Here is a 23,056-nt window from a genome sequence, read left to right on the forward strand (position 1 = left end):
GATATATACTCCCTTTGTTTAAAAAAAAAAACCACAGAATAAACAACTTCAGTGTGGAAAAAGGCAAGCAAAGTATATTTATGGTTTTGGCTTTTTAATGTATCTACTATGGGAAAAATACGGCACTTCCAGACCTCAGCTGCTGAGAAGACGACACATACAGCATTCATAAGCTTCTTTAAATGTAATAGAAAATCTTATTTTTATCCTTCTATTATCAAAAGGGTAAAAACTGATGAATCACTTAAAACTAAAGCAAAAATCACCTCTGCATATTCTCTTAAGCAACCTTTATGCAGAAAAATCTGTAAATTCTTATCAGCTGGCGATACTTAAGGCGAATGACGAAACCAACATAAAACTAAGGACGCCTGTTAGATCACACACGTGAGCAAAGAAACTGACCCTCACAAGATGCGTTACAGGCTCCTGTGAATGAGGCTACGATTAGGTTTTCTAAAGATGCTTTTACTTCTGGCCTATTTAAGTGGGGGTGTGCAGGGTATGGATAAACCATTTAAAGTAAGTTTATTAGTCAAACCAATTGAAAATTGAGGGACAAAGTGGCACCTGTGTTAACACCACGCTGACACTCTACTACAAGGACACAAAAGCCCATCTATTCCTGTCTCTCTAAATGTAGGCCTCTTGCCAGATAGAAATCAACATAAATCAGTATAAAAATACATTATATTTTAAAAATACATCAATAAACATAGACATTTTTATGCAGTGTGTTTTATACACATGTATATAAAATCAGAGCCAACACTGGACTATTATTCAGCTGTAAAACGGAACGAAGTCCTGGTACATGCTACCGAGTGGATTAAACTCAAGAACACACAAAATGAAAAAAATCAGACACAAAAGGCCATGGGGGGTGTAATACCATTTAAATGAAATACCCAGAAGAGGTAAATTCACAGAGACAAAAAACAAACTGGTGGTTTCCAGGGGCTGGGGGAGGGGTGAATGAGGAATGACTGTTCAGTGGGTTTGGGGTTTCATTTGAGGGTTCAGTTAGGTCCTAAGGGTGAAGCCCTGATCCAACAGGACTAGTGCTCTCATATGAAGAAACAGCAGAGATCTCACTCACGCCTGCAACTCTCTCTGCCCCCACCTCCCCCCGACCCCTCATCCACGTGAGGGCACAACCAGAAGGCAGTCCGCAGCCAGACAGGAAGAGAGTCCTCACTAGAAACCAACCCCGCCAGCACCTTGATCGGCCTCCAGAACCACAGGAAAATAAATGCCTGTTGCTTAAGTCACCTAGTCCTATTTGGTGATGGCAGCCCAAGCTCAGACAGCAGAGTTCTGATCAAAACCATTTTCCAAACAGGAGCATGAGGCACCGAATTGTGACGGTCCAACCCATTTTATAAATGAGGACATGAGGGACTTGCCCAAGGTCACACACCCAGCAAGCAGCAGGACAGCACCCGAACCCAAGCAGTGGGCTTCCACGACCTTCCCCTCCAAAGCATGCTCTGTGGGGAGGTGCTCAGCCTCGGTGAACGAACACTAAGTTCCAAAGAGGAATGGACAGAATCCTGGTATAGTGTCCAAGCCTCCAAATCTCACATCTCTGCAAAATTTTTTTTTAGAGTAAACTTTGAAACGTGAAAAATAAGCTTTCCCCCTCCAGAAAAGATAATCCAGCTTCTATCCCTGGCTCAGCCAAGTAAAACAAAGAATGGGTCCAAAAGACTGAATAATGTGAGGATCTACTCTGAAAATGCAGAAATTTAGCCTAGATCTCACCCTCACAGAACAGTTTCACAACACAGTAAATATTTTTTGGAAGCCAGCTAAAATGAACCCCAAGGAAAATATACACCATTTCAGTCCTTTCCCTTGCTCCCAAGTTAAGAAACATCTTCCTCACTATTCAGAGAGTACCAGCCCCAGTCAAGTTTGGCTTGGCCCACTCAGTAAAAACAAAATGTTCTGCATTCCTTGTCAACACTTTACAAACTGGGGACATCTTGCAGAAATCTACATTATCTGGTCTCTCTTTTAAAACTGGACCTGCCAAGACAGAGCCTTAACTCTTTCAGGTCTGTGAGCTGGTTAACCACAGTCCCCACCACTCCCTATAGTCCACAACCTGGATCATTTTACTCACCTTTCCTACCTGCCAGCCCTGAATTTGCAAGCCTTTTACATAGTGCCTCACACAGTCTGGGTCTCAAGACAGGTTTTGAAAAATGCATTATTTTGTACATAATGCCTCCATTCAGAGTAAGCTTTTGAAGGGAAGTGTTTAAATTATTTAATGGGCTTGTCAAGCAGTGCTCTTAATTAAACTTGGCTCAAATCAAAAGAAAATGAGTATGTTTTTAGACCCAGCTTGGGTATGATACATTAAATCATATCTTAATTCTGACCAAATGGCAGAATAAAAGCCCTTTTTAAAAGCATGAATTTTAGCCACCCAAGTGAGTAAGTATTCCATTTATAGCTGCCAGGGGTTAAGCCTTCCAACATCTTTCACCCACCACCCTGCCCCACCACTCACACACACGCCCCATGTCACCGCCTCGATATTGAATTTCAGCCTCCAGCAAGTCAGACTTTTTCCATTAGTTTGGTTTGGGATGAATTCTGAGCTGTAGGCACGCTTCCTGGCCAGCTGCCAAATGAACACCAGAATGCAAAGAAATTGTTTATTCCTCAGAAAATAAAGAACTGATTCTATCTTCTCTTTGGTTTTCATAAAGTTCACCAAAAAGGAGCCTGCATTTCTCACGGTGCGTCCATTCTGTTGTGATTGATGTCTTAACCCAAATCTCAAAATTAGCTGCTTTCTCCCCAGCTAAAAAACTATTCTCTTCAGAATTGAAAGGTGCTAGAAACAAATTTTTTAAAGGTACAAGCAGTTATCAGTATCCTCTGAACACGTTTGCCCATTAATTGGAAAAATCCAAACCCTGAGAAACAATCAACTCGCCTTTGACTCGCAATAGACCAGACAGCTGTAAGCTTGGTATGTTTGGAAGGAATCCAGGCCTTTGTGCCAGGAATTACTTGCCAACGTTTTAAACTGTGACTTTCTGCCTCTCCTTGCGCAGCCACCTGAAACTCAAGACTGAATGATTAATTTCAAGTTTCATCCCCGGTGTCAGAGAACCTCCTTCTTCAAGGTCTGTGAATGAAGTCATCTTTTGGAGAAACTGCACCTGTAGGGTGGATCCTCTAGCCGAAGAAGGAAGAGGGGAATCTGTCATCATGGAGATGCCCCAGGATGGCAACGAGTCAGAGACTAGGGAGGAGGCCAGGAGGGGCCGGCTCCACGCAGAAGCAAGATCAACCCTGAGCAGTGGCCGGTGGTCAGAGCAGGGTCAGAGGTGTGATGTGCGATCTGGGCATGGCCAGGGGACCACAAGATCTGGAGTCAGAACAAGAGAGACGAGCTGGAACTACAATTCATGTGCACATATGAAAGTTCAGAACTGAGGATGGAAAAATCAGAGCTCCAAGTACAAAAGGCAAAGCAAAGCCTAGCCCTGCAGGTGGGGGAGGGAGCCCCCAGGCACAGAAGGGTCACCAGTAGAAGGAATTACCTCCATAATGTGGGTTGCTTTCCGCACCTCAATGTTGAAAACTTTAATCATCATCTCAGTCAAGGCAAGAAACAATAAACCACACTCAGCCAACCCCCAGCTTCTTAAAGGAAGCAGGTCCCTGGGAACATGAACTTGGGCAGTTAAGTTAGGTCAAGTAAGGCAGAGGCACACTAGCAACTTCTGTCTGACCTCAAGGAAACGATAAAGACTTAATATTCCAACGTGAGGGCGGCTGGGCCAAGAAAGCTCACCTCACCGCTGATCCCACCTGCTGGCCGCACAGCCACTTTAATGATTCTGTGACCACATTTCCAAGGACCTTCATGAGTGTCTGCTAGACCATTCTATGAAGCTCACAGGCCCATTTGTACAAGAACCTTAATATCCACTCAGTGAATCTATGCTGTCAGAGAGTGGCCAGCAAAATGTCCACGACCATCTCCCAGCTGGGACCAGTGATGTCCCAGGAAGCCTACGTGGTCCATCGATGTCACTGTTAATTCTGCAGACTGGTTATTTCTGCTGAGTCCACAATTTTTGTTTTGCCTATTTGCAAATAGTGACTTTCTAGCCCCAGAAATGCCCTATGTTCAAGGAAGTCTGAGACAAAACACACCCTCGACTGTGTACAGGAGCCATGAAAATAACCTTGAAATAGAGTCACTACCAAGCGTGGGATTCTGTGTCACTAGGAAAAGTTCACACATTCGACGAAACCCACAGCAGTCTTCCAGACTGGCAATCCGTCTGGCTGGGAGAACCATGATAAGCCCTGGAGATATCAACCTGGAGGAGAAGGAATGAACACGCAGGCTCTGGAATCAGGCAAGAGACCTGGCATCTCGTCTACTAGCTGTGGGGCTTGACTGGGCACTTAAGCCCTCTAAGCCGCAGGCTGTTCAACTCCACATGGGATTGACTTTACTTGCTAACATGCAGAGCATTCAACGAGGTGACGTACAGAAAAGGCTCAGCATGGCACATGGCATCAAATAAGTGTCTCATCAATGTCCACTACTACTGCTGTTGTCAGTTTTAGAGGTCTGTAGCTTCTTGGTAAATCTGAGGGAACTGTTAAGGTGCAGCAACTGATCAAGTGCACTTCCCAGCGTCCTCTGGTGCCCCCTCCGTGGAGTCACGGTCTCAGGAGGGCAGGAGTGGGAATCCCACCTACAGTGAGGTGACAGCTTTAGCACAGCCTTGGTCTCACAAGGATCCCAGCCCATCACACTCCTGCTGGCACAGCTGCACCACGTTGCAGTCCATCAACATCGGTCTTTTTGACGAGCAGTTATCTCTGAAGCAAAGAAATCACTCGCCATACTCCAGTCTCTTATCATTAATCTGAATTAACCAAGCTGGTGAATAAGGATGCGGTGCATGTCCCTCACCATGAATGGCTTGGTCCAGAGCGGTAAGTTCAAGCTTTGGTGATGATGTCATTGCTGAAGCCTCATTACCAACCTATCAAGCCCAGATTTCTATCATGAACCATGTTCAGAGTCCTTAATGCCACGGCAGGGTCAGTTAATGCCCAACAAATTATCCACTTAGTATATTAATGTTGTGTTAGACAGTGCTGTGGACTCTTGTTCTAGCAAATTAAGTATCCCATTTGGAGCCCTGAGGAGTCTTTATTTAACTGATTCTCAAGCAACAAACAAAACATGTACAACACTAAAGTTCATCAAGAAAGATGTCTCACCAGGTTAAAAAGCAACAAAGTCAATAGATAATAAGAGTATTTCCTTTTTTCGTCCAGCTGCCAGAGGTGGGGGAAAAGGTGAGGAGAAACATGAAAGGAACTCACTCCTACCATGCTGTATACTTTAAATATCTTACAATTTTATATGTCAATTATACCTCATTAAACCAAAACTAAATAGAGAGAGAGAGAAAAAAAAAAAAAAAACCCACCCCACTCCTAAACCATAGATTAAATCCAGGAACTTTAAGATGAACCCAACCTAATTTCCCTCCTGCCTGAAGGTTTGATGAGAATAAGGGTGTGAACTTGTAAGTCATCTTTCACTGATTTTCAGCCAATAAAAGTTTTGCCTGCTGAGCCAAATGTCCTTACGAAGCTTTCGGTGATTCATTACCGTGTCTTGCAATTAAACATCACGCTAGGTGAAAATGAAGCGGAAAGAAAAAGCACACTCACTCATCAAAACTGGGAGAAGCGGAAAAGAAAAGAGAAGGTGTGGAATTTGTTGGTAAAGGTTCATTTATCCTGCTCAGAGAGGCTGCCTCTTGTATTACAAGGGTTGCTACCCCAAGCGCTTAGTGACTGAAATAATCAAATGACAGGCGAGGTCCAGAGAGCAGAGGGCAGATCTCGAATGCTGCCCCTGCTAGCTTTCTTTCATCCCAGAAATACACACATCTGTTTCCTGGGCTTCCGTGACCAAACCTGCCCTAATGCTTATTCCTTTTGCTTTTTAGGATAAATGGAAGCTCATTGTTCAGGTCTAGAAAAATTACTTTATATCCCACTATATAAATATACAGGTTTGTTTGTAACACACACATTTTATTTATTTTTCGCTAATGCCACAGAAACATTTTGGAATAAAGATAAAACTATAATAAGATATGACTATAGACCTAGATACATAATATAACTAAGCTATAATATAATTCAGATTATATTATACAATATAATTAAATTAAATTAATTCAATAATATTACAATAAATTAAAAATAAGATGACTATATCATAGATACACCCCCACCCCATAAAAAGGAGGTTGCTTTAGTAGCAACAACTTTAGTTAAAACATGGAAAATTAAAATACAGAGGGGGATATGGAATCAAGTCAATCTTCTCCCTCAGGGCTTCTCAGTCTTGCCACTGTTGACAGGTGGACTGAATCAATTTGTATTGCGTGGGACTGCCCTGTGCTTCTAGGATGTTCAAGAGCATCCCTGGTTTCTTCCCACTCAATGCCAGGAATCCCCTCCCCACACTGACAGTCACAAGCAAAAATGTCTCTGGACTTTGCTAAATGTCCCTAGGGAGGCAAAACTGCCCCCTGTTGAGAATCACTACTTTACCTAAAACATAATTACATCCTTCATAATGTACCCAGACCCTGGCAATGTCCAGAGTGTCCACTTAATGACAAAGAATGTATGTGCTGATCCAGCCAGGCTAGTGCTTTTCTTTTTAAACTGCAAACTCTGTACCTCCTTAGGAATGAAAAACATTAGCAGCTACCATCATCACCGCCTTAACTGGATTACAGCTCGGCAAAGTTGATTTCAATGTAGACCATTATCTACCTGTTAAAAAATCTCACATCAGTTGAAGGAAGGTCGATACCTAAAATAGTTTAAAATTTTAGGCTGTAAGCCTGAAACTGCTCTCAAAGAATAAAGTCTCTATTAAAATAAAAAAAAAAGTAGTAGTACCCCTAAACTTGAATGAAACAGCACTTCATCTATACCTGCTGAGGAAGATGTGAGCAGCCGAAATGCCAGCTGAGTGCCACTTACATCTACAGGAGACAGAGCAATCAGCTCCACAGATGACAAGCAAGATTCTCAAACTGCATATAGATTCCAAAGCAAACAAGCCTTCTTCCAACATCACTTCATGGGAATCTGGACTTCATCAGAAACAGACAAAGCCAAGAAAAATGACTTAGGAAATTCAGTGTGACCTTTGCCTTCAGTAGAGATGCTCCCCAGAAACCTACAAGAATTTCATTGAAACCATTCTCTGCATTGTCTCTCAGAACAGAACTCCTGCTATTCCTGTCACTCAGGATGAATGTCCAGTTGCTGCTGTCCCAGGAGCAATCAGAAGGACTGTGTCTTTGCTTTGTTTGATTATAGGAAAATTTCTACCCCTTGTTGCAGTCGTTGGCAAATTAGGTCATTTTTCTTAGGCTTGTATCACGTGACTTTGGTCGGCTCTCTGAGCAGCAGCAAACACACACTCCCAAAGCTCTCCACACAGATTCTATCCTCACCTCCTACGTGAACTACTGCCATCACCTCCAAATGAATTCAGGTGCCATGTGGCAGTCTATCTTTGGGTCCAAACTCTGGTTCTACCACTTCCCAGTTGTGTGAACTTAGGCAAATGACTTAACTTCTCTAAGACTCTGTATTTTCATATGCGAAATGGCACCAACCGTATAAAACTACTGGGCAGATTAAATGAATTAACCCAAGTTGAGACTTTAGCACAGTCTCAGCCCCTGGTGAGTGATCAATAAACTTTTGCAAGTTAAAAAACTGCATAAAAGGAAATGCAGATGGCACGGATGATGCAATGGCCAAGCCACAGTGCAGAGTTCCATGTATTCAAATTGTTACCAAAATCCTACACTATAGTAAATCCTAAATCTACGTATTTCCTCCTTGGACAAATAAGCCATTGACTTGCATTAGAGAACACTGCTAGAGTCTACATTTTCTTTTCTTTAAAAGGTAATTTTGTCCAAAGCTGGGTGTGATAAAGGATATACCATTTTTTAAATTAGCTTCTAAAATTCCGCTTTCCTTGAGGAAACAGCTATTCAATTTCATCAAACATTTTATGATAATGCAAAAGAACACCCTCAAGGGACCTTTTATTCTTCTAAAGCTATATCCTATTTCCTTGTTTCACACGCACATACCAACTCCAGAGATTCCCACTGAGGGATCTGGTGGAGGTTTAAGGGGATTTTAAGAGGCTCAAAAGACATAACCTAAGTGATAACGTGGTATTTCCGACCCCATCCTCTCGTGGTAGGCCCTGGGTAAAGTAACCTAGTTCTCTGTGCCTCAGGGTAAAAGGAATCTACTGGATGTCTCAAAGGTAATAGGTGAGTAAAGACGAGGTTACATTCCATGTGAAGAGCCATCTGAACTCCTTGAAAGGTTTTTTTCCATTTCAGAATCACCCTTTCTTCACACTGCATACAATCCACAAAAAAGTGAGGCCTAAGGCAGCCAAGCTAGATGGATTTGTGCTCCCCATTTTTACTCTTAGAGCTGATGGCTTGTGTTTGAATTTTCTATGGTAAAATATTGGAAAATAATGGCTATGGTGAGAAGACAGATGCACAAATTACCCCTCACAACATATGCAAAGAGCCCCAGACCTGCTTACTCTCCAAAATACTGTACAGCAGAAGCCAGTCCTAATTTCACAACCAAGAGCTCGTTCTAACCGATGTTTTTCCTTCTGATATGTACGATGAAAAACAGGAGATATAAAAATACTTAGAGAAAAGAGACACTGGTCTTTTCGAAGAGAACCTTAAGAGAACATGGTTTTAGAAACTAAAATACAGTAAGCTCACCTCCCAGATCTGCCCAAAGGCACGAAGGAAATTGTTACAGCTGAAAAAGCTATGCTAACCAGAGAAGCGGCCAAGAATTTCAGTGCTCCTCAAGGTCTGAAGATTGCCAGAACTTACGGTCCACACCTGACTTCATATCCTTGAAGTTGAACTTGGCATCTATTTTGGAGAGAATCCCCAAAGGAATGAAAATCTTATGGAAACGCAGTAAACCTAGAATTAATAAGGCAGTTTTCTGATGACCCCATCCCAACAATGCAAGTCTTGTGTAGAAAGGTGGGGAGTCTGCTTCCAACTTTTATCTTCTTAGGAAACTGTAAGCAGCTCAGAAATACTGCCTAGGAAAGACTGCTTCTGTACGGCAAACAATACATCTACCAGATGTGTGCAAAAGCCTTTAGGCAGCATGGCCTTGATAAAACGCTTCATTCCCACACCAACAGCCTGCCTTAGTCAGAAAGCACGATGCTAAATCAAACATATATATGTATTACATATATACACATACACGTTCGTATGTACACTCATATACATACATGATATATTAATCTCCTATATATAAACCATTTTAAACCCAAAAAAAAAATTATCTTTTACACTTGAGAAGTAACAGCTTACCTACTTGCTGCAGAAACACTAGTCACACTCCACACCATAAACTTGGTGGAAAAAACAAGACCAAGTGGACATTGGTCACAGAAAACAGGAGTTACCACAAAAGGAAATCCTTATGTAGAGAAACCCTGTGACGTACACCCTAGGTGGTGGGAGCGGAGCACACGCGGCTCCCAAGGGCTCAGGGCTCACTCTCAGCTCAGATTCTCATTAGGAAAGGAAGAGGGTGGCAGTCAGGGGACCTGGGTGAGACAGCAGACCACAGGAGGCTGGCTCAGAAACCGGCGGTGAGCATCAGGGGAGTTCAGACTGCATGTCCTCCGGCTGGGGGAGCTGTCAAGTGGTCCCTCGCCCCAGGGATTAAAGAGGTAAAAAGAGTTCCTCTTCATGGGATTTACCTAAGTTTTCTCCCCCTGTGCCCAAGGCATGGGGCCAGAAACAGCAAGGAAGAGCCCGCGCCCAGTATAATATCTGGGAGATACTCCCCTTGCTTCTCTACTGGGCCCATTCACTGGGCATTCCTCCCCAACAGGCAAGACTGAGGACCAGAGCAAAGGCAAGGACCCCCAACCCTGCACCCCTAGGCTCCCAGCAGAGTGCATTCTCGGGTCTGTGCAGGGTGACAAGCCTTTGGCTGGAGGCTGTGCCTTGTCTCCTCCACCCTCTCTGCTCACACCTTCCACCCAGATGACCCCTCCCTGCTACCACCACTACACACCCAACTCGAGTCAGGACACCTTCCGTGGCCTTGGAAGTCTGGACATACATCAAAGAAACCCCCTTCCGTCCGGGCCTGCTGAGATACTGATGGATGACCAGAATATCTTGTCGCACTTTTGTTCAGCGTCCCAAGAAGTCTGGGCTCTACTGAATGTCACCATCCATTTGCTCACCTGGCTGGTCCACGTGGGGCTGTCACCTGTTAAGATTGCGACCTTGACAGCCCAGCCATCAAAAGTTATTGATTTCATGAAACTTCTGTCTCAGGGAAAGAGAGCACGAGTAGGAATCTGCTAGCTGGCAAGATGATAAGCAAGAGTTCAAATGCACTAGTTCTGACCAAATCGACCTTGAACTACTTGAGACAGTTACAAATCAAAAAAGTCTTTGACAACAGCACTTAAATCCACTACAAGGAATAAACCAGAAGGCCCACGAGAGTCTGAGCTCTCAACAGCCACGAAACAAACAGAGCAACTTATTACACAAATAACTGCGAGCCTCAGAATGATAATGGATGTCAGCACAGGTATCAGAAGGGTACCCATACACTGGGATAGCAGTGAGCAATAAAATGCAACAACCACGGATGCCCAAAACACGGGTGGGTCTCCAGGGCGTGGGTGAAAAATGCCAACCTCACAGGATTTACACCGATTCCATTTCTGTAAGAGTCTCAAATGACAAAATGATAGAGAACAGATTAGTGATTACTAGGGCCTGGGGGGAGAGTGGGACTATTTCTTGGGGGGTAACACAAAAATGGGGGGAATTCTGTAGTATGATTGTGCTGGTGGTTGCACGGAACTGTACTGTGATAACATTGCTTAGAACTACACACGTGTGCATACAAGTGAGTGGATGTAAAAACTGGTGAAATCAAGACACAGAAAACAAACTTCTGGTTACCAAAGGGGAAAAGGGAGGGAAGAGGGATAAATTAGGAGTTTGGGATTAGCAGATACAAACCACTATATACAGAACAGATAAACAATAAGGTTTTCTGTATAGCACAGGAAACCATATTCAATAACTTGTAATAACCTACAATGAAAAACAATATGAAAAATATATATACGTATGACTGAATCACTATGTTGTTCTCCAGAAATTAACACTACATTAACTACACTTTCCTGGCTGACATCCTGTACTCCTGTTACCTATTGTTATATAAGATGTCACAACCAGGGAAGCTGGGTGACAGGTACACAGGACCTCCCTGTATTATTCTGGCAATATCTGAGTCTATATTAAAAAAAAAAAAAAAAAGGCAAAGCATGCCAGAATAAAACTGTACAAAATACATGGGGGAGAGGGCAATAGATACAACTTACCTCAATATGTTCTCAAAACTTGGAGAAGATATGATCTCCTTCTTTCTTAGTAGAGAACAACTATCATTTTGATTACTCAGTAAAATAAATATTTCTCCCATGCTTTATGGTGAGGACTCTGGGAACCAGATTTAAAACACCAGAAGGGAGACCAACAAAAGCCCTCGGGCAGATGGCACAGCTGGAAGTAAATATTCCAACCAGACACAACTTAGACGATAAATCGCGTCTAAGTGTCCAAGTCTCACGGGGAGAGTTTGGATCCTAAGTTGAATAAAATTTTCACACTGATAACTGCGGGGTCCCCATCACCCGAGGGGTGAAGAGTCATCAGGAATCAGCACAAATAAGGAGGGTGATGAAAGTCCCAGCAGAATCCAAATTTAAGCTCTGGCCATCAAAGCTTGAACATGGCGCTATGATTCTCAGCTACAGCGATTTTGCATCCATCCCCCTACGTCCCTCCCCCTGGAGACACCTGCAAGGTCTGGAGATGCTTTTGGCTGTCACAGTTTTGGGGGGTGGAGGGGTGCGAGTGCCACTGGCATCTCAGGATCAGAGGCCAGGGATGCTGCTTCACGCCCTACAATGCACAGGACAGCTCCAAGCTACAACGACCGATCCAGCCGAAATGTCCAGAGTCCTGAGGCTGAGGAGACCTAGAAAGAGGGCACACTTGCCCACATCCGAAAATCTGAGGCTGGAAAAATTTCCACACTGGAGATGCACCTTGGCCCTTAGCACACATCAATAAAAGAACAAAATGTGGGCAGAAATAAACAGAAGCAAACCTGTATTAAATGACCACAGTATGCATCGTAAAAGGTGGAGTGTCATTTTCACCCAGCACTCAACACTTCCATTTTTTAAAGTCTGTGGAGGGGGAGGGTATAGCTCAAGTGGTAGAGCACATGCTTAGATGCACGATGTCCTTGGTTCAATCCCCAGTACCTCCTCTAAAAGTAAAAAATAAACCTAATTTATACATAAACCTAATTTATACATAAACCTCCTCCCCCCAAAAAAATAAAATTAAAAAAAATTTTTTTTAAAATAACAAAGTCCATGGAAAGACTTCCTAGATATAATTAATAAAAATAATAAGCCTTAAAGTGTCTCTCACTCACTCCTTCACACACACACACATAACACCCCCCTCAACAGTGCTGTATGTTACCTAAATCCCTGCAGCTAGAACCACCACCACATAACTGCTCTGGCTCAGGGTTAACTCACAAGGATACTTAATTACAATGCAAAGGAATGAGAATTAAAAACAAAAAATCCATACAAACTAGTCCCAACACAAACGGCCAATGGCTCCCTGGAGGGTGTAAAGCCAGGTCCCCTGTGTGCTTTGCCCTTAAATGAACAGCAGGTACAGTGCTGGGGTCTTCTGGGGGTCGGATATGAATGCACAGCCCTGCTTATAATTAACTGAGAAGAACGCCTCCCTCCTCCACTCTGGCTCAGAGAAGAACCTAACAGTGGACACAGAAACCCAGGATTATGTGCTGACTTCCTCCGTGAAACAATGCATGTCATTAACTCTAATAAGAAGTTACAAAACCCCTGCCTTCATAAATATATCATGACAGGGTGTCTCAGCCTTGCCTGGGTGAGGCTGGGCTCACAACCCTCAGAAAACTTGCTGCCAAACAGTCTAAGTAAAAATGCGCAAAACCCTTTGATCAAACATCTCCACTCCCGGAAAATTTTATCCTCAAGAAATAATCAGACAAGTGTGCAATGACCTGAGTACAAGAATGTACGTCTGCAGCCTTCTGTAAAAGCAAATATCTAGAAACCATCTAAAATGAACAAATAAGGTGATTTACATGCCTTTGAATGAGCAGGGCCACTCTTAGACCAGACACCTAGGACTCCTCCCTTGGGCTACAGGCTTTAGAGTGCCCTGTACATCACAAAGGGAAAAAAGGTAAATAAACAGAAGCTCCGTATATAAAGAGTGAATCATGGTCTTTGACGGCAAATGATATTATCAATTTTGAACTTGGCAGTAGTGAGCAGCAATTATTTGATATGAACTATTGTTTACTATTAACAATATCAGCAAAAGCTGCTAAAATCTCCCAAACTAATTTAGCCACTTCACTTTTTAAAAATGTGTTTTTAAAAACTTGAGAAAAATTTCCTCAATCAAATGAAACATGCATCAAAACTGGTAGTTCAAGAAAATATTAAAAAAAATTAGACGAAGGAAGTTAAAAAAATTTGCAGGACTAGGAAGAAAAACATTCACACAAGCATCATCCCTTACCACACCTTTATATATAGACTACTTTCTGGCCAAGATGCATTAAAGTTTAGTCTCATCTGAAAACAGATTTTTAATGAATTCACTTCTGTCTTCATTTTCTTTATAGTATACAAAGGACTGAAAAGTTTGAGGAACAATTTAAGAAATAGGGAAAATTCACACTATTAAAGACTTTTATAATGAAATTAAAATACTTTACTTCCTGCAGTATCAATAGCCTGTATTCCTTTTTCCATCCAAATATTGCTGCATGAATTTGGTTAACAATGCCAATAACTACTGTCCTGCCTTTGCAAGGCAAGCCTTCTTTAAATTGAAATCAAAGAACCACAGTGACTCAAGAAAGGATTTCTACTTTGGTGTTACTGTCAATAAAACAAATTACTGTGAAACTCTTGACTGTAACCATATAATTAGTGATTCTGCTGAAATATGGGCAAGGAGAGTAGCTCTATGGAAAATTTATTGTGGAGTCTGTGTCTGTTACTCATGCAGACATCACTGGCCCAGCAACAGAACACCCACACAGGTGCAACTGCGACTGCTTCCATCCATCCCGCGTGGTCTGACTTTCAGCAACAGAACCCGCCACTCTTGACATTTTTCAGTTGTATCCCAATGAAGCTTTATTTCTCAAATTAGGAGACCAGAAGACACTTACTTACCAGTTTGGAAGCTTGATCTATAACTTAAATATTGAGATATGCGATATGGGGCTTCCTTTCATAACTCGTTCGTGCCCCTGGTCCTGTCTGCACACATGCGAGTTTCTTGGCATTTAAAGCTTTTCTCAATCAACTCTTAAGTGAAAAACATTCCAGGTGTCCTTTTACAGAAAGATACAGAGGCAGAGAAACCATATACCACAAAACATTAAGAGTAGGGCTGGGGAAGTTTTTGCCCTTGACTTAAGGTGTTTTCTAAATTTTCTAAACTGAGTACACTTTGCAGGATTAAGGAGAGAAAAAAATGAATTTAAGAATGGCATGAAAGAGTAATATGGTAAATCTATGTTTATCAAAGCTTTTGTTTTTAAGAACATTCCTAATGCTAAATTTATTCCTAGTAACACAAATTTAAGTATCTACGAAGCTACTAAAACCCCCAAATCAATGGTAGCCGCACACATGAGCCTGCAGTCTACTAGATAAATTTCTTTTAAACAGAACTTTTAACACACAAAGTCAGTATCAGGAGCAGATTCTTCAAAAAGTCCACCTCTCCCCAACAATGCACATTACAGTCAATGGACACTGCTTACATGTTATTAATTGACCCTCAAAAATGACACAAAAGAATCATAGTATTCTTTGGGGATCCAGTGTTAAGTAAGAGACCAAGTGAAAAAGCTACATTATATTCCAACACCCCCAAAACTTACCTCGGCCCTTAAGTCACTCACAGGTAGTAAAGATAAACATTCCTACACCAAAGTACAAAAATTCAACCTTGCCCACCTTTTCTAATGTAAATCTCTCACTTTTTTTTTTTTTTAATTACCACAATTGTAAATGCTGTTATGCGGAGTCAGTTTTCACCCTGAAGAGCAGATACTGAAGCTGGAGGAAGGTAAGACCGTTTAAGTGCATACCCGCCAGCTGGTCCTGCCCTGCTCTGGCTCTGTTTCAAGAGCTGCGTCACAGCTTCGCCACAAGCACTCTGATACTTTCTCCCCCTGTAACTGGCAGAGTCAGATGATATGATGTCATGTGACATGAGAGGCTAGATTTAAACTGGGGACTCAAGTTTCTTACTTGATGCCTGGTGGGCACATTTTCCAAACAGCTCTCAGCGACGCAGCAAAACGTTTTATTCAAGGAATGCTCTTTGAGAAATGCTCTGCTCTGCTGTCAATGATCACCCCACCTACGAGCATTAATAAGCTAACAAGTAAAGCGACGGATATGGAGAAACTCTGGGAAGGCAGCCAGAATCTTTAACCAAAAGAGAAGATTCCATCAGAAAACCTCCAGGAGGAAGACTCCAACAACGGATAGTTAGAAGTGGGGAGTCAGATGAGTCTCACCTTTCATTTTAATTTAAAAAATACTTCTCAAAACTCTAGCTTTCTAAGTGCCTTCCTTATTATTTAAATCTTCGTACCATCCTCATGAGGTTGGAGCCAGCAGCTTCAGAAGCCACATTTTACAAGGGAACAGAAGGTAACTGTCTCTCCTAAGCAAAACAAAAATGAGTGGCATGCTCAAAAGCTGATTAACATCACCCTCCTGGGCCTGCCATGTTTCTGGGGCTCTGGCCACTTGTATTCCCAAACCCGCATGCAGTTTTCAACTCAAAATTCATCTACTAACTGCCTACGGTATAAAGCACTTCATCAAAGTATTTAGAAACAATGACGCAAGCATAAGGCAAGTGACACCCACAGGAGAGGAAAGCATGGCCGTGAATAGCAGAGAGACTCCGGAGACAACCTGTCTAGGTTCAAAGCCTGGCCATCCCTTTCTGTGTGACCTGGAGCCAGTTACTTAACCTCTCTGTGCCTCACCTTCCTCCTTTAGGAAGCCTTACTCATAGGGTTGCTATAGGGATTAATTACTGACTGTACACAAGTGCTCAGAAACGTGTCTGGCACCTAGTAAGCCCTCAGTACATCTCAGCCATATTTATTACTGTTTTCAAAGAACTGTAAAATGCTGCAAAATCAAGGGAGGAAGAAGAATCTCCTCTTGCTATAAAAAAAAAATCTGTACTTGAGGGGAAAGTAACACAAGGATAGAATCCTATCCTCAAGGACCTTTCAGTACAAACAAGGTGATAAAACTTATAAATCAGATATTAACCCTCTCTAGACTCTGTTTGCTCATTTGAGAAGTGGGGGGAGGGGAAAAATAGAAAGAAAGGTAAATAAAGCCTCTAGCTAACAAATTCCTAACAGGACCAGGACAGAAAGAGGCACAGCCAAGTTCAGAGGAAAGAGAGGAAGGAGTGACCATGAACTAGGCCTGTCACGGATGGTTTCAAAAAGGAGCCAGACAGGCAGGACATCCGATCAGCAGAGAGGAGGGCACAGACACAAAGGGACAGAGTGGGACCGGGAACAGAGCCTCAGGAGTAGAATTCATGTGGGGGAGAGGAGGAAAGCGTTGCAAGGTCACAAGGCCTTGGAAATCGGACTAATGCATGTGAACCTGATTTTGTAAGCAATACAGGCACGCTTTACAGACTTCTGGAAAATCAGCCAGACATGTACTGGTCAAAAGGAAGAGAATTAATAAATGCAATCTATCACCAGAAATGATACTGGTAACAGCTCTAACACCAAGAGCCCCCTGCACCATTGGGTGCTGGGCTCTCAGTCACCACCAAAGGCCGCTCGTTCCTAACTTCTAGGTTACTATAACCTTTTCTTATCACTAACCTACCAGGTGCCAAGACCTTTGTAAATCTTACCTCGAATTCTAATAACCATGCAAGATCGACACTATTATGCTCACTTACAGACAGAGAAAGCAAGCCCCCGAAGGAAGGTCAGATAATCTGGCTGAGAGCCCACAGGTGGGGAGGGTGCAGCCGGGCTCCCCGAGGCCACATCTTTTCTACACTCAAGAATGAGGCGCCCTCACCCTGCCCAGGGGCAGTCAGGCCAGGCTTCGTGGAAACTTGGCTGGTTGCTCCTGCTTGAGGGCTCCCTGCAAACCAATGGCCTGAGAGTATTACACAACAATTACTCTGAGTGCAGAAGTTTGAAACCCATTAATAAGAAGGTTCCCCACTTCCTACTGATCCCCATAGGAGCACACATTCAAGGCTCGTGTCCTTACTAAAGGTGACCCCACTGAAAAGCTGGCAGGGCTGGAAAAGCAAGCACCCTGCCCTCTCCCTGCACAGCCCTGGTTAAACAGTGACGGCCCCTCCCAGGCTGGTCTGGGCCTGATTTGGTGAGAGGTGAGCGCCTCGAACAGCAGGCCACGGGCGGACGTGGGGGACCAGCCCTGCCCTGCCCACCCCACCCTGGACAGGAGACAGGCTCCCTGCTCCAACAACTGCCCTGCTCACAGCTGATCCTGGAGCTTTGCTGGCAGGGCCCCAAAAATGAGCACCTGACTACAGAAATCCTTGCAGAGTGTGCAGAAAGGGCAAGACACCGTCACTCCATGGTGGGAAAAAGGGACACCAGGGAATGTTCTGATTCCATTTTACAGTCGTCAAAGGGTTCATCCTCAGGATGCGGTGAGACAAGGAAGTCCTCTGTGCTTCCTTTATGCCCTTGAGAAATGACAGGAGGGTGGAGGGGAGAAGCTGCCAAAAATAAGTCTTAATTTTTTTTAACCAAGAAATATAAGACGTGAAACAAAACAAAACACTATAAAATGTGGAGAAAAACAGGCTCAAGAACTCATTCCAGGTTAAACTCGTGAACTCCAGGTACTAAACTAAGACATCTCCCCAAATTAAGTGGAGATGAGGAAGGTGTTTCCACTTAACATCTTGAGAGTCGGGTTTGTTCCAACCCAGAGTGAACAAGGCTGTAAGAAGCAGGTACAGCTGGAATGTTTCCCACCAACAGTTCATCCCTTAAAACATTAGTATCTGCTTTATGCTTGTATTAATGAGCACCTTACTCAGGAATATTTTTACATACTTTTTCTGAAAGTCAAAGTGTTCACCTATGTCCCACTAATAACCCTCAAAAGATCTTTTGCTTGAACGGCCATTAGGCCACTCCTGTTCCTTAAACAGAAGACAGAAAAGTCAAGTTCATTTATGTGTTCAACTGGTACCAACTGGCCCCTCCAGTATTCAGGGCACTGTGCTTAGTCCTGAGGACTTGGAAACAGCGGCCCCTTCAAAACGTCAACCACACGTTTGCACAGTAGTCTTGTTACTTTCCTGGCTGAGCCTTTTCAGTTTTAAAAATTGCTTCTGGTTACATATGTACCTAAACTTAGGTTCCTCCTGAAGTGAACTTTTTAAAAACTTACCTCTAAATGCTGAGAAAACAAATTTCCCAGAAGTGCGCACACAATTTACACAAGAGAAGTCATAAAAATCCAAGGCAGGCCATGAAGAAACAAACTCAGTTGGGGAGTGTGGGGAACTCGGTGTCTCCCATCTGGGGGGTACGCTCTGAGGTCAGGAGCCCATCAGCTGGGGGGCACAAGCCTCACAAGCTTCGGGCTGGCGGCAGTAAGACACCGGATGCTACTTAAAGCAGGCAAGAAGCCTGTGCCTGCAACACGCACAGGAGTTAATTCCACAGGGCAAATGCTTGGTGAGTCTAGCTCAGTGGTTCTCAGCTGGGAGTGACTTTGCTCCCTGGGGCTCACTGGGCAATGTCTGCAGACACCTTGGTTGTCACGACTCCGGGTGTCACTAGCATCTACTGGGTAGAGGCCAGGGGTACTCAACATCCTACCAAGCACAGGAGGGTCCCCCCACACCAAAGAATTAACATGTCAATGGTACTCAGTTTGAGAAACCCTGGTCTAGCTCTAAATAGCAGCTGTTAGTCACAAGGAGCTCCCATTTCCTTATTATTTGGCCATTCACACATAAAGCTAATACATGTAACATCTCATTCAATTTCTTCTTCAGTTGTTCACACTGCTTGTTGGACAGCCATTTGAAGCTCATACATCATCATCCCTAAATCACAAGGGGAAAAGTTACCAAAGAACAGGGCACCACTTAGTGATAAATGAGGCTCTACAATTCTTGGATTCCAAATGTCCTTGGAAATGTATCACTTCACACTCACTGTTTCTACTCTAACAGGACATTACAAGATGTTCTTCACTGAACAATTTAACAAAAGGATGCTCTGTTATGAGACACTGAAGAGTGACAGGATCTACATTAGGAGTTTGTCTCCAATCAATACAGCAATGTATAGCCTCTGTGGCTCTGCCTGCTTCCCATTCAAAGCAATTATGCTGAGGGGAGAAACTCTGATTAGAAATTAATACTGACTAGAAATAAAGATCAGAATTAATTTCTGATTAGAAATTAACACTGTAACATAAATACAGCCCAAGATTAAAGGTATAACTTTAAATACATAACCATTTCCCAAAATACTAAGGTCACCAGCAACAGAGGAAAAAGGCTGTGGGTTCTATTAACCATCTTTTCAACCTTGAGCAAGCAACTTAATGTCTTTGGTTTAAGAGTCTTCATCTAAGAAAGAAAGGGAATGGAGAAGATGGACAACTTCAACATTATATTAATCATGGAAATAAAATTCCACAACTAGGTCTCCTTACACTGAACCAAGGTATAGTGTAAGGAGAAAGGGCTTGGAAGTCAGACAGGACTGCTGGAGGGTAGGAGGTTGCAGCTGTCTCGCGCTATCCTGCAGTTTCCCCCACTTGCGCTAGGGGGCAGAGTTCTCCCGAAGGGGATTTCAGTGGACCACCCCGGTCCACGGACAGGCTTCATGGGGACTGAGAACCCAACAAACGAAATACAAATTCTACGTCTCATCAAATTTCCTAAGGGACCCATAACACAAAATCAAAATAAAGGCCTCCCTACCCTCTCTGCCCCTCTCAAAAAAAAAAAAAAAAGTTAAGAATTAGTGTCCTGCAGGCAGGGCCTGAGGTTTTCCAACAGATGAAAGCAATTAAACATAGCTCACCGGTCTTTCATCATTGGTTAACCTGCAACTCCTGCAAAAAGTTCTGGTGCCTTCTTACAAGCATGAAACAAAGGTCTATGGATTAGAAAATGCCACTGTCTCACAATTAGAGGTTTCATTCTTTAAAAAAAAAAAGGTAAAAATATATTAATGAATGATTAATTCCTGTCCAATCTACCTCTCAGTTAATGTGGGTATCACACGTGAGACATCACTTTGAAAAAAGTGGATAATACTATTACACGAGAATGTATTCATCACTTTGGTCATTATAATCAGCTATCTCTAGTAAGCGGGCATCCAGAAAGTACAATGACTTGAAATAATATATCCAATTAAGTCTGACAAAGCGAGTTAGCCAACACAGAGGCAAACCCTCACTAGTCTAATTTGCTGGAAGTTTCCAAAACTGTCCTGGATTTACAATACATCCCTTGCTTTCAGTGAAAGTCACTTCAGACTCCTCAAGTCAACTAAGTTTACTTTGAGCCACTTAAAACCTCAAACTTAAATAGAATTTGTTAAATAAACACAACCAAGAAAGAAAAGGGAGCCAAGAAACCACAGTAACTCTCGACCCCCCCACCCCCCCCAAAAAACGGTTCTCAAGTCAAGAGTTTCAAGTAACTCCGGTGTCCCGCCTTCAACGACCCTAAAAGGAAGATCGTTTTAATCTTTAAAAATAACCTGTTTGTCCTAAACGATCTTCTTCAAATTCAAATTCAAAATCTGCCAAAGACAGCACAAATATTTGATCTTTTCATCTTCCCTCTGGAATGATCTCAAATTCTAAACGAGCACTTCTTGGTGAGCACTAGACCTAGGCTCCAAAGGTCTGACCGGCAGAGACTACGGTGAATGATTAAACCCTCGCCTCCCCCTTCTCACACTTCATTAAGCCGTCTCCTCTGGAAGTGTTTGCACCCCTCTCACAGGAAGCCGGCACGTTTTGCAAAGGAAATACCAGACCAGACCTTTCTTGGGGAAAGGCACGTCCCCCCTGAACATTTTATTGGGTTTCCTGCACCCAGGCAGCTGGGCATGCAGATCCCCCGTCCGGGCCCCTAGTCCGCCGCCTCCTCTCGCGCGGAGCGCCGCAGGGACACCCGGTGAGCCAGCCACCCACGCAAAAGGACGCTCATCTTCCCTGCATCCCGGAGCCAAGTGCGAGCGCGGGACAAAATAAAACCTGCCCCGGCTTACTCAGCCGGAGACTCCCCGGGGGTTGGTCTCAGGCGACTCCCAGAAAGTCTCGCCCTCTCGGGCTTAAGAGTGCGCGGTAGCAAGTGTGCGCGCGGCGCGGTACGCACATCCCTCCCTCCCTGGAGGCCAGTCCGGACAGGAAGGGAGTCCGCGCCGAGTCGGGCCGGGCCGCCGGCGCCTGCCCTCCCGGCCGCGAGCGCACTCACCTCGGGGAAGAAGTTGTCCATTGTTCCCGTGCGCTTCCCAACTTGCCAGAGTCCGGCTTCCAGCTCGCGGAAGTCAGCCCAGCTGAAGGTCCGAGGAAACCATGCGTGTCACGGCGCGACTCCCAGGAACTCGAGCCCCCGGGGCTCCCCCGCTGCCATCTCCTTCTCCCCTTCTCGTCTTTCGCACCTTTTGTTTGCCCAAACCCAAGTCTCTAACTCATCCGTCCCAACCGCAGCCTTTGTCTCCAATTTCTCCAAGTTCCTCACTCCTGGACGCAGCGCTCGCGAGCGGAGAACAGCTGGTGGCACATTCTTCCCCCGGGCTGAGGGAGGGCGGCGGGGGGCTGGGGAGCGCGCCCCTCCTTCTGCGCTCCGGCCGGAGGCGCTCCGGACGGGCAGGGGAACAGCAGCCACAAAGCGAGCCCGGAGTTGCTTTCCCCGCGCTAACGCCGCCGCGGTGAGGACTCGGGCGCCCGGGCTCAGACGGCTCACCACCTCACCGAGACTTGCAGACCGGAGCGCACGGTCCAGCCCCGCCCACTCGCTCGCCTCGCCCCGCCCCGCCAAGAGCTGAGCCCCGCCCACTCAGCCGGCCCACCCTGCTCGCCCGCCACGCCCCGCCCCTCCAGGGGCCCAGGCCTCGGCCAACCCCGCTCCGCGCTTCCGCAGGGTCCGGCCTCGCCCGGCCGGCGCGCCCCGCCCCCATCTACCCCCAGACCCCGCCCTCTCTGAGCCTCGGGCCACGGCAGCCTCTGCGGCAGGCGGGGAAGGCGGGGTCCAAGCGGTTTCCCCCTCCTTCCCCGCCTCCCCGTCTAGGTGCGGGCGGGGGTGCTGACTCCTCTCTGGTGAAAGAGACCAAATAGTCACCAAGGAGGAGGGGTTGGGGGACGTTTTTTGTGCCTTTGATCTTTAGCGAACCCTGGAACTGGCTCAACGCGGATCTCATTAATGCAGCTCGGCAGATGAGCGACCCCGGGGAAGGAAGCGCGGTCCGCGGAGTTGCCCCTTCTCTTGGACCAGATCAAAGGGGAGAACGGAGGCTAATCAGAATTTCTGGAAGCTGCCTTCCGGTGTGGTGTTTCTCTCCTGCGGTCAGGTTAAAAGACGTTTTCATTGCAGCGGGAAAATGTAGTTTTGTAAACAGAGAGGACATGGCCAATTGCACCTTAAAAAATGTAACCCTTTTCCTGGACATAAGGAAGCAGATAGGCAGACGGAAGTGAGAT

The 23,056-nt window shown here is 44.6% G+C and overlaps 1 protein-coding gene across 2 annotated transcripts in view; it reads right to left on the reverse strand.

Annotated features, from left to right (window-relative positions):
* MYO10 (myosin X) overlaps window positions 1–22,381 on the reverse strand; it is a 192,841-nt gene extending 170,460 nt beyond the window's left edge. For both annotated transcript variants that reach the window (XM_074356503.1, XM_074356494.1), the window contains exon 1: window positions 21,831–22,381. In XM_074356503.1, coding sequence (XP_074212604.1) covers window positions 21,831–21,851 — 21 coding nt within the window. In that variant the 5' untranslated portion in view covers window positions 21,852–22,381. The remainder of the gene's footprint in view (window positions 1–21,830) is intronic.
* Between the last annotated feature and the right edge of the window lie 675 nt (window positions 22,382–23,056).

This window comes from Camelus bactrianus, chromosome 3, assembly GCF_048773025.1.
Source record: "Camelus bactrianus isolate YW-2024 breed Bactrian camel chromosome 3, ASM4877302v1, whole genome shotgun sequence".
In the NCBI taxonomy this organism is placed as follows: domain Eukaryota; kingdom Metazoa; phylum Chordata; class Mammalia; order Artiodactyla; family Camelidae; genus Camelus; species Camelus bactrianus.